Genomic DNA, 15,548 nt, shown 5'->3' with positions numbered 1-15,548 from the left:
GTTTTGGCAGAGATGCCGCTGCGGCAGAGGTATAGGATTGTGGCTCAGGGACACCACTGACTGTCAGATCAGGACTTCACAGAGTTTGCTTACCCGCCCCCCTAATCACATTCTTTGCTGGGAGGAGATGGGGGGGGGGGGGGGGGGGGTTGGGCAAACCTTGCACAGTCCTGATCTTACAGTTATGATGCAGGAGCGCTGCAGCTGGAGTAGAGAGAGAGCACAGGCCACACCTCCTCCTGCCTCTCTTCTGCCTTCTAAATTCAGCTTGTCACTTCCCACACTAAGATGACAGGAGTAGTGATGCTGCTGTCACTACTCCTGTCAGCTTGCAGCAGCAGGAACTCTTCTTGTGGTCCCCCCACCTCACATGATACCACAGCACCTGGGGCAGCCCCCCCTCCTGCTCCCCCCTTGTCCCAGGCCCTGGTCCTACCTTATACAAGCTATTGTGAAAGCATTTTATGACTCACTTTTCATAAGGGGTCATAACCATCTGGTAAGCCTTTTTCCTATAAGGGGAATATAGAGCATGGAGGTGGAAGGGCTATTCAGTCAAGATATATAGACTTTATTTTTTCACCTAAATGTATTATTATTTTTTCCATATGAATTTAATTTTTCATAGGAATGTTTTTTATGGACTGTTGATATCACTATTAATGAGTATTTTTGTATCTAAATATTTGTACTAGAAAACACTGTATGTACGGTATATAGATGACATTATTGAGGAGTTTAGTGTTACCAGCACTGGTGGTTCACTTTTGAAGTTCACACATTGTAGCTCTCTGTGCCTTATAAAGCTTTGAAAATAAAGATTTATAAAAAATGATAACTCTACAGTCACACAGACCTGAGAATCCGTTCGTAAAAGTCATGTTTTCCTGCAGTTACCAGCCACCGCTTTGTTGTACCTCAGATGAAAGGGGCGCTTTTACTGGTGATTACTGGTAGCCAGTGTAACTGACATACTGGATCCAGCATTGAATTCTGCTTCAGATATAGATAACACAACTTTAAAAGCATGACTTCTGCTTCGTGGGCATTGAAGTACAACTAAACACAGCTGAGATAGCTGAACTGTTCAATCCACCGTCCCTCTGTTCAGTTATATTTGTGATTCAGGTGCTTCTTCCAAACAAATTTTGGCTGGATTTCAGGGAAAACAAAAATCCTCTCTTGCAGTGGGTCTGGGTTTGGGGCCGGAGTTACATGCTCATTTTTATCTAGGGGAACAGAAAAGGCAGTTTTCCTTATCCAATACTTCTCTCCCCCAATGCCTCTGGTGCCCACAGCCTCTTCTTCCCTACTCCTTGGTCGTCGAAGGTCCTCTGACGTCATCAAGTACAATGTAGAACTCAAAGCCCCTCCTGATGTCATCAAGGACAAGGCCCATAGCCCATCTGACATCCTCATGTACAATGTAGGACCCATAGCCCATCTGACATCATTAGCACACTAGAACACTCATAGGCCGACTGACATCATCAGTACAATGCAGGGCCCATAGCCCATTTGACGTCATCAAGAACAGTGCTGGGCCCATAGCCCATTTGATGTCATCAAGTACAATGTAGAACTCATAGCCCATCTGACGTCATTAAGTACAATGCAAGACTCATGGCCCTGGACATCAAGAACAACACTGGACCCATAGCCCATCTAATGTAATAAAGTACAATGCAAGTCCCATAGCCCACCTGAGATCATCAAGCACAATGTAGGACCCATAGCCCCTCCTGATGTCATCGACTACAATGCAAGAACCATAGCTCATCTGATGTCCTCAAGTACAATGTAGGATCCTCAGCCCATCTCTGATGTCTATAAGAACAACGCTGGACCCATCTAAAATCATCAAGTACAATGCAAGACTCAAAGCCCAACTGACGTCATCAAGTAGAATGCAGGGCCCATAGCCCATCTGACATCATAATTTACAATGCAGGGCCCATAGCCCTTCCGACGTCATCAAGTCCAATGTAGGACCGTAGCCCATCTGACATCATCAAGTACAATGCATGGCCCATAGCCCCTCTGACATCAAGTACACTGCACACCCATAGTCCCTCTGATGTCATCAAGTACAACGCAGGGCCCATAGCCCCTCTGACATCATCAAGTACAATGCAGGGCCCATGTCCCCTCTGACATAATCATGTACAGTGCAAGACCCATAGCCCATCTGACATAATCAAGTACAATGTAGGACCATAGCCCATCTGACATCATCAAGTACAATGCAGGGCCCATAGCCTTGCTTTGGATGTGAGGACTCAGAGGGACAGCACACTCTCAGAGCAGAGGAGAGAGCCAGGTGCTGGAGGAGTGGAGAACGGGTAGGTAACACTGCTTTTGCTGGCTTCCAAGACATACATGAGCATTTCACTCTACAGTATGGGACCACCTCAGCTCCAACTTGTGTTATTTAAAGCAGGGCTTCAGTCACAGTCCACACTGGCTGCCACCCCCCGCCCCCCTCTTTGTTGGCATGGTTCTAGCGTCTGCACAGATTTGATAGCCTTCAGTACCTGGCAGGCCTTCAGCATATCCGCATCCGCGCTGGTGATTTCTTGAAGAGGTGGTCGGGGGAAATCTACACGTGTACAGATCTGCCACAGGCCTCACTCAGGATCTGAAGCTCTGTGGCACATCTGTGCATTGGCAGGCATCATTTTTTTTTTTTTTTTGCAATCCTTGTACAACAGAGCTCAGAGCGGGAGAGGAGGAAGCAGCACAAGGCGTCAATCAGTTAACATGTAATAGTTGGGGAGCTCACCTGCTTCTTCTTTTCATTGTCCAGTCATGGGCTAGGGGTTGGCCCATGACAACCTGGGCTCAGAGGAAGTGGATTGAATGATGGTTATGATTCATCCTTGAAGATAGAGGACATCTTGTGGCAAGGCACAGCTGTGGAGTGAAGGTAGGGCATTCAGCAATCCTTGTAGTGTATTCATTAAACCATTTAAAATGGCTCAACTAAAGCATGCTTTTATATTCTTTTAGGGCTCATTCACACATGCTTTGGTCACTGAAGAGGGATCTGCACTCGGATCACTCTTCTGACAGCATTTGACTGGCGGTGAGGAAGAGTATCTCCTTAATCGCCCCACTGCAGATGTTTACAGGATGGCCCTATTCACTTGAATGGTTCACACTCAGTGACAGGGGGTATCATTTCTGCTGCGGGCTTAAAGCACAGCATCATTGCTGCGGCACATGTACACCCCCCCCCCCCCCCGCCACAGCCTCTGCAGCTAAAGGGGAAGCAGTCTGGAGGGTAAAAATGTGGCTCAACCATGGGATTTTACTGCTCCTCAACCGCTAGTGTAAACGAGCCCTTGGGGTAAGGTGAGGTGGTCATTTCAAGTTCCAAGTCCATCAAAGATCCCTCAAGGAATCCTTCCTGCTACCTCCTCTTCAACATTTCATTAACAATTAAAAAAAGAATCCTACTAACCAATGGCCTTCAATAAATAGACGGCACACATCAGCGGATATCATTAAAACACGACATGCTACATTTACACTCAGCAAAACACTTTGAAGAAACAGTTTAAATGTAATTGATTTTAATTCAGTTTCTCTGCATTATTGAATTCTTTATTTATTCCAAACCTTTCAAATAATAATAATATTAATAATAATGGTTATTCAAAGCCTTGAGTGATAATAATAAAAAGTGCCAATCACTAAAAGCTCATATAATCTTTAGGGACGCTAAATTTCGATATCCTCATTCTCAGAAAATAATCCATACAACTCCACTACTTCAATACCGGGCACTTTCACCCCCTTCCTGCCCAGGCCAATTTTCAGCTTTCAGCGCTGTCACACTTTGAATGGCAATTACGCGGTCATGCAACACTGTACCCATATGAAATGTTTATCATTTTTTTTCACACAAGTAGAACTTTTTTTGGGTGGTATTTAATCACCACTGTTTTTTTTTTTTGCTAAACAAACAAAAAAAGACTGCAAATTTGGGGGGGGGGGGGGAAAGGTTTTCTTAGTTTCTGTTATAAAAGTTTGCAAATGAGTCATTTTTCTTCTTCGCTGATGGGCACTGATGGGGCTGCACTAATGGGCACTAATAAACACAGGCGCCCGGAAGGCGTATTCTGGGAGGACGCCCATAGCCGCACTATAACCATCTTTCAGCTATGGCGCGGTATTGAAGTAGTTAAATAGCGCTCAAACCAAAAATAAAAATATAGAAATGAATAGACTGATAAAAGGTAAGATAACAAAACCAGCTTTTGCTGCATGTATTTAACAGGAGATTATCCCACAGTACTTTTCTTCTGCCACTAGATGGCCTCAGTTTGATGACCAGTGTCACCTAACCCACTTCCTCTGAGCCCAGGTCATCCTGGACCTACCCCCACACTGTGACTGGACATTGAAAGGGGAAGCAGTACAGTGATGAGCTCACCTCTCTGTTACTCTGCTTGTATCACCTATCAGCATGTTTCTTGTCAGCGCATGAACTGATTGGCTCCTTGTGCTACTTCTTCCCCTCCATCTCTGCTGTACAGGGACTGCACAAGGCTGATACCAGTTCACATTCAGGTACTTACATTGCTTGAGTTTAAAAAATACACCTAGTGATGTTATAATAGATACAGAGCTGCATCCATTTGTATCCTTTATGGCCCTTTATCCTTTAATATATCATTTCCTTTTCATGAAATTGTGTTTTTCTGCCTCCTTGTAAAGTCCTGCATGAGCTTCCGAACCTCTCTTTTTCTCCCTCAATTCTGTTTGTTTGGAATGAGCAGGGCATGCTAATTTCAGTCATGTGCACTGCCCGCGAGTATACGCATGGAAAGAAAAAAGATGAAACCGCTCAGGTGTGGAAGGAAGTGAAATTGACTTCAGCCTGACTCCTCCAGGGCCCACGCCCTCGATGCGTTTCGCTTCACCTACAGGACTTAGCCCCCGTTCACATTGACTGCAGCTTTGAGAGCGTGCGACTTCATCTGACATTTCAAAGCTGCATGTCAGTGCGACTTAGAGTGTGATTTCAAAGACATCTGTGCGATTTCATACACAGATGTCTATCTATACAAGACACACCCGAAATCGCCAAAAGTAGTGCATGTACTATTTTTTCAAATCAGTGCAGCACCACGAAGTTGGTGTCACACCAATTTGAACAGTGCTATTGCTGGCAATATAATGCAACTTATCATGCGATTTGACCTGTCAAATCGCATGACAAGTCGCTCCAATGTGAATGGGGGCTTTGTCTCCTGTAGGCAGGGTAAAATGCGTTGTGTTTTTCTTAGAGTGCTGCGTTTCACCCTTCCCTTTCCACATGTGCATGCAGAGATGAGGCGGGGTCTCCTAATGTCAACACCTATAGTCAATGGGAGTCAATAAAGCACCATAGGGCTTTGCTTAGAGCGGTGCCCAAAGTTCTTAAAACTCTCGTGTACACGATTTAAGTTCTGGCCAGGACACTATCTGCTTGGATTTTGCATGTTCTTCCTGTACATGCCTTAGTTTCCTAGTATGTGTATGCATGTGTAGCACTGCCCCCTTGAGGACTGCTGGATTTCACACTTACGGGCCCCCCTGGGTTACCAATTGCAACTTTGACATTCACAGTCTCTCACTATACTTCTTGGCTCAGTCAATAATTAGTCCAGGGGTATGTAGTTGTTTTGTTTTTTTATTTTATAAATTAGGGATAGGAGAAGGGAATAGTGAGATACTCCATATTAACTATTCACAAAATGGAGGACTTCTAACTCTTGGTACAGCCAGGCTGTTTATCCACCTTGCCACTTAGGTGGGTTCAGAGTTAAGTCTCTTTCCAGATGACTTGATGAACTAAATTATCTTCAGGACACTCTCCTAGTATCCCCTTTCTTGACCTGTCCCATGTCTATCCTACTCTTGGGGTGGCCCCCCTCAGGTCAGGCCCCTTGACACGATCACCTGTACTCACGATACTGTTTCTCTAGGGTCTCCAGTGGCTCCCCCTCAGTCAGCTCTCCTGGACCTCTGGGTTTAGCTCCATTTCTCTGGCCCTCACGACAACCCCCCTGAGGCCATGTGTCACTGCTACAGAGGAGGAGACAGCCGCCACCCTCCCTCTGGGTCTCCGCTCTCCAGCCAAAGACCCCGCAGCACATGTGCTCCTGGCTTTTATACAGTATCCTATAATGCACTGATGCGACCTGCCCGTACCAATCACCAGGACTGTATCAAAGCCTATGCATTCATTTGTCAGGTTTCCTCTCACTGTCCAACATGCCTCCCTATTGGACCAGCGTGAAACACTCCCTAGACATAATGAATCACACACTGAGCACAATGAGCAGACCTCACTAATAGATCCTCCTCTCTAATAAGCAGAGAGCAATATAGATTTGCCTGCTGCTCCTCTGATAGGCAAACAGATCTAAAAATGATACTCTCTCACTTGCACTTACCTAGGAGGGTTCTACATATGCATGGCAGATAAGGGTCTCTTCTATCATAAAAACCATATGAGTTTAATATCACTTTAACTCCGAAGTGAATAAATAGGGGGTCTTAAAGCGTCATTAAATGGCAAATTTAGGGTGCCGAGGTTTGTCGGTGTTTCATGGACACACACAATTTTAAGCCTTGAAATATTGAATCTGTTATCTCAACCTCATCTTTTATATACCAAAAATGTGGTAATATGTTGCATTTATGTGCCCTACAATTCAAGCGGTGTTAAACCCAAATACAAAAATGTATTATATTGCAGCATACCAATTACTAAATGTGGTGGCTGCATTCGTTTTCTTTTTTTGGCTTTTTTTCCCTCTGTTTTCACCTGGTGATCTGGCCAGTAACACACCTTCTGTATTAGTGAGACACCACTCTGGAGGAATGAGCACAGGAGGCTCAGCAGACAGCACCATTGTCAGTCTGCGAGGAGGGGAGTATTAATGAACTAGAAAAAAAACGTTTGAGACAAACTTTAAGTTGGCTTGAGAAATCCTGACCAGAAAGTTTGAAAAGTTTAGATCGATCGATCGATAGATAGAAAAGGTTTGAAGATCGATCGATAGATAGAAAAGGGTTGAAGATCGATCGATAGATAGAAAAGGTTTGAAGATCGATCGATAGATAGAAAAGGTTTGAAGATCGATCGGTCGATAGAAAAGGTTTGAAGATCGATCGATCGATAGAAAAGGTTTGAAGATTGATCGGTCGATAGAAAAGTTTTGAAGATCGATCGATAGAAAAGGTTTGAAGATCGATCGATCGATAGAAAAGGTTTGAAGATCGATCGATCGAGAGAAAAGGTTTGAAGATCGATCGATAGATAGAAAAGGTTTGAAGATCGATCGATAGATAGAAAAGGTTTGAAGATCGATCGATAGATAGAAAAGGTTTGAAGATCGATCGATAGATAGAAAAGGTTTGAAGATCGATCAATAGATAGAAAAGGTTTGAAGATCGATCGATAGATAGAAAAGGTTTGAAGATCGATCGATAGATAGAAAAGGTTTGATGTTCGATCGATAGATAGAAAAGGTTTGAAGATCGATCGAAAAGGTTTGAAGATCAATCGAAAAGGTTTGAAGATCGATCGATCGAAAAGGTTTGAAGATCGATCGATCGAAAAGGTTTGAAGATCGAACGATCGAAAAGGTTTGAAGATCGATCGATCGAAAAGGTTTGAAGATCGATCGATAGATAGATAGATTAGATGAGTTTGAATGAGTTTACATTGATTAGCATCAAAGCTTGATTGAGTCTAATGGGATTTGGAGCTTGGGTCATCTGAACATCCTGTCAATGAAAGTCTATGGGCATTTTTTGGGTTTTTAATTTTAATTTTTAGGAAAACCGTAACTCAAACCAGTCTGAAAAGATATAGCACACCGAGTCAGAACAGTATGAAGGTCTGTGCCGAGTTTGGAGTATGTAGCTTGAACGGTCTAGGAGGAGTTAGTGTCGAAAAATTTTGCGCTAAGAAAAATAATAATAAGAAGAAGAAGAATAATAAGTTTAAATACAATACTAGAAAGTTGGCTTTTGCAAGCCAACTTAATTAGCAGATTTAAATACACTAATTAGTTGAAGCCTAACTCCAGTCCACTCTTTATAACCAGTTACAGCAATTCATTTTTTCCTTTTGGGATAAAGGTTTTGCACGAATAAATGGAAGCTGATAATTTTAAATCTCCCCTGCTGGTGTTAAGTGGTTTTTCCCACCCCTGTAAACTGATACATTCTACTGGAGAGCTTGTGCTTTTGGAAAAAAAAAGAAACTGAATTCCTGGCTGGATCACAAGATGAAAATAGAAGAAAGAAAGCCTAAAAAAAAAGGAAACAGATGCAGCCATGATACGAAAGCATTCGGTAAGCTGCAATATAATAAATGTTGGCTTTTGAGTTTAGTACTTCTTTGATTTTAGGCTGGGTTCACACATGTTCGGTGCAAATTTCCCTTCCATTTTCACTGAAAACCTTTAAAGCTGCTGTTTAGCGGTTCGGCTGCGATTTAGATACAGTATAGATGAGAAGCGTCTTTAATGATAGCTGGTTGTTAAGGAGCAGGCTGGGAAGCCGGCTGCTGCATCCTTGACAATGGATGACTCATCAGCTGTCAATGGGTTTCCCCACTAACAGCTGAATAAAAAGAAAAAAAACATTTGCTGGTAAAAAAAAAAAAATAAAAAAGAAAACGGCGTGGGGTTCCCCCGCTGACAGCTGAATGTAAAAAAAAAACATTGTCGGCAATACAAAATTGTAAAAAAAGCAGTGTAATCCATATCAGGCCACTTTGGGTCTGGTACAGATTTTAAGGGAAACCCCACGCAAAAAAAAAAATTGCATGGGGCCCCCCCCCCCAATCCATACCAGATCCTTACCCAAGTATGCAGCCTGGCAGGCCAGGAAAGGGGGAGGGACTAGCAAGCACCCCCCCCCCCTCCTGAACCATATTAGGCCACATTCCCTCAACATGGAGGGGTGCTTTGGGGCACCCCCGCCCCAAAGCACCTTGTCCTCATTTTGGTAAAGACAAGGGCCTCTTCCCCACAACCCTGGCTGGTGGTTATGGGGGTCTGCGGGCAGGGGGCTTATCGGAATCTGGAAGCCCCCTTTAACAGGGAGCGATCGTTTTTGACAATTCCTCTATAAAAAAAAACAAAAAACGATATCCCCGGTGTAGATCCAGGGTCAATCACGATGAATGCCACCACCACATAGAAAAAAATAGCTCTGCACCCGTCACTGGCTCCTGCTGTCTACCTGCTCTGCCATCTGACAATTCTTAAATAGCTAAGGCAGGGGGCCACCCGGTGATGTCACAGGGTTACCCCGTCCCCTGTGACATCACTGACCTAGCAACCCAACCCAGTGGGTTGAAAGGACCTGGCATGGATTTGGGGGAACCCTATTGAGCATCTGTTGGGCATCCTCAAACGGAAGGTGGAGGAGTGCAAGGTCTCTAACATCCACCAGCTCTGTAATGTCTTCATGGAGGAGTGGAAGAGGAGTCCAGTGGAAACCTGTGAAGCTCTGGTGAACTCCATGCCCAAAAGGGTTAAGGCAGTGCTGGAAAATAATGGTGGCTACACAAAATATTGACACTTTGGGCCCAGTTTGGACATTTTCACTTAGGGGTGTACTCACTTTTGTTGCCAGCAGTTTAGACATTAATGGCTGTGTGTTGAGTTATTTTGAGGGGGACAGAAAATATACACTGTAATACAAGCTGTACACTCACTACTTTACATTGTAACAAAGTATAATTTCTTCAGTGTTGTCACATGAAAAGATATAATAAAATATTTATAAAAATGTGAGGGGTGTACTCACTTTTGTGAAATACTGTATGTGAAAATGCATTCAATTCGCATATACAGAATGTGAACGGAGCCTTAGTGTATTTAATACTGAAATTTTGCGCTTGATAAACCGTTATGCTAATATTGTGTGACCTAAAAAATTGGAACTACCGCCATTTTATTCTTCAGGGTGATTGCGTTCAGAAAACATTATAATAATTTCAAATTTTTTGGGGCTTTTAAGTTATCTAGAGGCCCAAATTGATCACACAAAAATGCAAAAACAGCGAAAGGGTTCAATGTACAGAGGTGAAGAAGACCATGGGAGAAGAAGATCCAGGGTGTTGGGGATGGGGAAGAACAATGTATTACTTATAAATGTTGCTCAGATCTGGTCTTCTAATTGTACGCTGACTCCTCTAATAATAAGCCTTCCAATGATCACAATATCTTTAATTTTATTTACAGCGTTTGTTGTTTTCATGTACTTTTCCCTTTGCTCGCTGTAATAACCGTCACTTTGTCCGTGTCCTCAGGATCCTCGTCAACGATCAGATCTTGGAAGTGGATGGGATTAGTCTTGTTGGCGTCACTCAGAACTTTGCAGCAACTGTTCTCCGAAACACCAAAGGAAAAGTCAGGTAAGGCCTTTATCTGCTAATCCTCACACCTCCGCCTCGCCGCCGATTAGGAACGGTGTATTTCAAAGCTTTTTTTCTGGGATTTAACCTATTTTCAGATTTACCTCTAATCCCGTTTCTATAAATACCTCGCTTTCATTAGACCAAATCCACATAGATCTGACACCAACTGGAGGACAGAAAACTTTAAAAGAAAAAAAAGAAACATTCAGGTAACTTGAAAGCCCAATTGGAACTTTCAGCAAAAGAATTTCCAGCTCCATCAAAACGAAAGCTGTGCAAAGTGTAACAGTTTGTTTTCTTTAACCACTTTACCACCGGAGGATTTTGCTGTCTTCCGTCCAGGCCACTTTTTGCGATTCGGCGCTGTGCGACTTTAACTGACAATTGCGCGGTCGTGCGACGCCGTACCCAAACGAAATTTACGTCCTTTTTTTCCCACAAACAGAGCTTTCTTTTGGTGGTATTTGATCACCTGTGCGATTTTTACTTTTTGCGCTATAAACAAAAAAAGAGCGTTTATTTTGAAAAAATAACAATATTTTTAACATTTTTTTATATGAAATTCCCCCCAAAAAAGATGTAAAAACCAATTTTTTAAAAAAATTTTGGCCAATTTGTTTTCTGCTACCTATGTTTGGTAAAAAAAAATCGCAATAAGCGTATTTTGATTGGTTTGCGCAAAAGTTATTGCGTTTACTAACAAAGGGAAAGATTTCTGTCATTTTTGGTGTTTTTTTTTTAACGCGTAATGGCGGCGATCTGCGATTTTTTTTGTGGGACTGCGACATTGCGGCGGACAGATCGGACCCTTGACTGACATTTTTGACACTTTTGGGGGTACCAGTGACATTACTGCAGTAATCAGTGCTATATATATGCACTGTTACTGTAAAAATGACACTGGCAGGGAAGGGGTTAATTTTATTGGAGAGGGAGGGGTTAATGTATGCCTGGTGCTTACTGACGTGTAGGGGGGGAGGTGACTGTGTGAGTCATGGACAGATCGGATGTCCAGCTATGCTGAACAGTCCGATCTGTCACTCCCTGTCACTATGGAGATCCGCCCGCTTGTGTTTACACAGGCGGGCGGATCTCCACACTAGATCCCCGGCGATTGGGGCAGAGCAGCGGCGATCGCCGCTGCTCCTCCCCTGGCCCGACTCCCGCTGTGAATGAAAACAGCGGGAGCGAGCCTCCGGCGGCGCGCAAGCGCCGCCCAGTAGGGGGAGTGTCTGACGACGTTAATACTACGTCGTCAGATGATAACGAACCACTTTGCCGCAGTAGTACTACCGTACTCGGTCGGCAAGTGGTTAAAGAGTAGACACAGCTTTAGTAGAAAAGCCCATCCCCTGCCAGCACGCTGCAGAGGAGCAGGACTTTTGCTTTGTGTGGAAGCAGTGGTCTCTCTGCAGAGGTTTGGCATGTTCCCTGTTAAAGCCTAACTCCAGGAAAATATACAATTAGCTTGTTTTGTCTAAAATTATTATTAATTAGAGGTGCCGCAATAACATGCATTTGTGTGATTATTAGAGAAAAAAGGGGTTTGTTGGGCGCTTATGCTGAGGGATGGGTCCCCAATGCAGAGGTCTTGATAGGAGAGGGCAATCAAATCAACGGCCGGACTTCTGAGTTGCACAATAGTGCTGTGCCAACACAAAGGGCAGCTCTGACAGGCAGAAGCGAGGCCTGGCTGGCGAATAGAAAAGAAAATAGGCGCCACTGAGTGTAGCACATAAACTTTATTGCATGACAATGTGTAGACTCACATGGAAGTAAATGCTTGTCCTCATGGCTCCCGGATCACTTCCTGATGTATGGCGCTTCCGTCCTCGGGCTGGCCAGCAGCTGGGAGATGGCAATACAGGAGAGGCCATCCTGCATTGCGATTTGCGACATTGTTTTTATATTGACGCAAAGTTTCGGTACTCGGTATCAGCGAGTACTTGACTAGAAGTCTTTGTACTCGTACTCCCTGACAGTGCTATATCTTGGCCTAGGCCAACAAGGCCCAGGCCTAGGGCGGCACTTTGCAGGGGGGCAGCAAAAAAGCTAGACCCCGTACAAAAAAAAAAAAAAAAGCCTCCTCCCGGCTCCCGCATGAAAAGGGTCCCCACCGGCTTGCGCTACACTTTTAGTATAGTGCCTGTCCTATGGGGCGAATTGGGCCAGAGGGCAGGGTCCAGGAGGCAAAGAAGTCTTGCACCCACACTGCTACCTATGATAAAACCGGCGGGTGAGGACATTCGGACAGACCACAGCTAATACAACTGGCCTGACGGCCGCCAATGATACAACTGGCCTGACGGCAGCCTAATGCTCCGCCTACTCTCCTCCACCCCCAGGTATGGCAGGCATCATGTCAATAATATAATTTCATTTCTTTAAACATCCTTGTCCTTGAGAGAGCATATTGAATTGCATCATATACAATTAAGACTTTTAATTGTATATGATGGCAATAATATTTTGGAACTGCTCACCTCTATCGCAATATGTCACTGGATTAGTAAGATTACTCCTATCTTATAAGATATTTGGACTTGTGTTTGCTGCCACTGATTATTTCACTTATTTGTATAATGACTCTGGACTTCCCAGTCATTATACAAATAAGTGAAATATTTCTATAATTACAATCAGTGGCAGCAAACACCAAAGTCCAAATATCTTAGGCTGCACTAATGGGCACTGATAGGCTGCACTGGTGGCCACTGATGGGGCTGTGCTAATGGACACTGATGAGGCTGCACTGATGGACAGTAATGAGGTGGCACTGATAAGGCTGCACTGATGAGGCTGAACTTATGGGCACTGATGAGGCTGAACTTATGGGAACTGATTAGGCTGCACTGATGGACAGTAATGAGGCGGCACTGATAAGGCTGCACTGATGAGGCTGAACTTATGGGAACTGATGAGGCTGCGTTGATGGGCACTGATACACTGTGGTTTTGGTCTGTGGTTTGCAGATGACAGAACGGTTCAGAAACAGGAAGGGGTGTGGCCTTTACAGGAAGGGGTGGATCATATTAAAATTAGGGGGTGCACAAGTTTAGTCAGGCCTAGGGCAGCACAAAACCTAAATACGCCACTGCTCCCTGACCATGTATTGGTGAAACCCTATTATTATTATTATTATTAAACAGGATTTATATAGCGCCAACAGTTTGCGCAGTGCTTTACCATGTAAAGGGGACAGTACACTTACAATACAGTTTAACACGGAAGGAATAGGAGGGCCCTGCTCATGGAGCTTACAATCTAAAGGGTAGTGGGAGGTGGCAATAGCTTCAGGGGATGATCTTGTTGAGGTTTCTCTGAATAAATAAATTTTCAAGGATTGCCTGAAGGAGGACAGGGTAGGAGCTGACCGAACATACTGGGGTAGGGAGTTCCAGAGGATGGTAGAGGTTAGTGGGAAGTCCTGGAGGCGAGCATGGGAGGAGGTAACAAGGGAGCTACAGAGCAGGAGGTTGTGAGAGGAATGAAGAAAATGTCTAGGTCTAGGGGAGAGGAGAAAAAGTTTTACTCACCTGATCCTCCACTCCCCTGGAAGATGGCGCTCCCCCACGCTCCAGCTGTGAACCATCCCTCAGCATCATCACATCCAATGCAGAGAATGAACCCTGCTTTGATTTTGATGGCATTAAGGACGTTGGACCACTGAAGCGTAGGGAAGAAGAAGCTGCTAGCACCAGTTTAGCTGTGGGGAGGATCGGGTAAAGAAATCTTTTTCGTTTCCCTAGGCCTAGACTAAAACAAGCAAGTAACCCTTGCAAGGCGGCTCGGGTGCACTGCAAGGGTTACTTGCTTGTTTTGGTCTAGGGAAACGTTTTAGTTGCCCAGGAGTTGGACTTATGGCGCTTTTCCACTGCATGGAACCGTACCGGTTCGGCTCGCTTTTGTGCTTTTCCACTGCGGTACCGCATGGTATAGGGTCGGAACGGTTCGGTACGGTGCGGTATAGGTTTGCTTTTCCACTGCATGGAACCGAACGGTACGGTACGGTACGGCTCTGAAAAAACAGTACCTACTCGATTGTGGTTCCAACAGGTACCAAACTGGTACCATATCCCACAATCCTTTGCATGCAGTCACTACTAGCCACTGATTGGTCAGAGAATCCCACCCACCCCGTTGTTATCCCACCCACTTAACTTTAGTACTACTTTAGTGGAAAAGAAAACCTATACCGTACCGTACCGAACCGTTCCGACACTATACCATGCGGTACCAGCAGTGGAAAAGCAAACCGGGCCAAGCAGGGCCGGGTAGAGCCGAGCCGGTACGAGCCGGTACTTGCAGTGGAAAAGTGCCATTAGAGAGCTCTAGCTGTGACTTGTGTCTGACCTGTGCAGAGAGACTGCTGCTTCCTCACAAGGAGCAAATGCCCCTCTCTGCAGCATTCTGGTAGGGGACAGAATTTTCTACTATTATGGTTACTTTCTATGCACCTGGAATGTATTTAGATGATTTAAACTGAGTAAAATTTGTCTGTAACCGCTTGCCGACTGGCCCATGTAGCTTTACTGCTGCAGGGCTGCCGCTCTGCGCAGAGTCAGATATATATATGCGAGTCTGCATTTCTGGGTAGGGGGCGCGCCGGCCGTGCTGTGATTAGTGACAGCACAAGCCGATCAGCAAGTGCGGGCCAAAAGATGACCGCCGGCACCCAGTGATCAGCGAGGAGGAAGACAGGACAGAGATTTGGTAATGTAAACAATGCAGAGCTCTGTCCTGTCAGCGGGGTTGTGCTGGTTTTGTTTCCCTGCAAAAACAGGCACATCCCTTAGTAAAAGCACCACACAAAGTACACATAAACACTGGCTAGGCACACATTTAACCCTTTGATTACCCTAGATGTTAACCCCCTTCCCAGCCAGTGTCATTGGTACAGTGACAGTGTAAGTTTTTAGCACTGATCACTATATTAGTGTCACTGGTTCCCACAATGTGTCACCCCGTGTCAGAATGCGCCGCAATATCGAAGTCCGGCCATAAGTCACTGATCGCCACCATTACTAGTAAAACAAATAAATAAAAATTCCAGTATATACTGCATACCATAGTTTGTACACATTATAACTAACTTCCATGCAAACCAATCAAT

General features: G+C 44.6%; 1 protein-coding gene across 5 annotated transcripts in view; it reads left to right on the top strand.

Annotated features, from left to right (window-relative positions):
• The window catches only part of PPP1R9A (protein phosphatase 1 regulatory subunit 9A), a 375,255-nt gene that overhangs the window by 214,705 nt on the left and 145,002 nt on the right, over positions 1 to 15,548 (top strand). For all 5 annotated transcript variants that reach the window (XM_082259086.1, XM_082259085.1, XM_082259083.1 and 2 more), the window contains exon 5: positions 10,328 to 10,432. In XM_082259086.1, coding sequence (XP_082115212.1) covers positions 10,328 to 10,432 — 105 coding nt within the window. The remainder of the gene's footprint in view (positions 1 to 10,327; positions 10,433 to 15,548) is intronic.

Source organism: Pelophylax lessonae, assembly GCF_965119305.1.
Source record: "Pelophylax lessonae genome assembly, chromosome: 5".
NCBI lineage: Eukaryota > Metazoa > Chordata > Amphibia > Anura > Ranidae > Pelophylax > Pelophylax lessonae.
The sequence above is the reverse complement of the archived record's forward strand: the minus strand, read 5'-3'. Positions and strand labels throughout refer to the sequence as shown.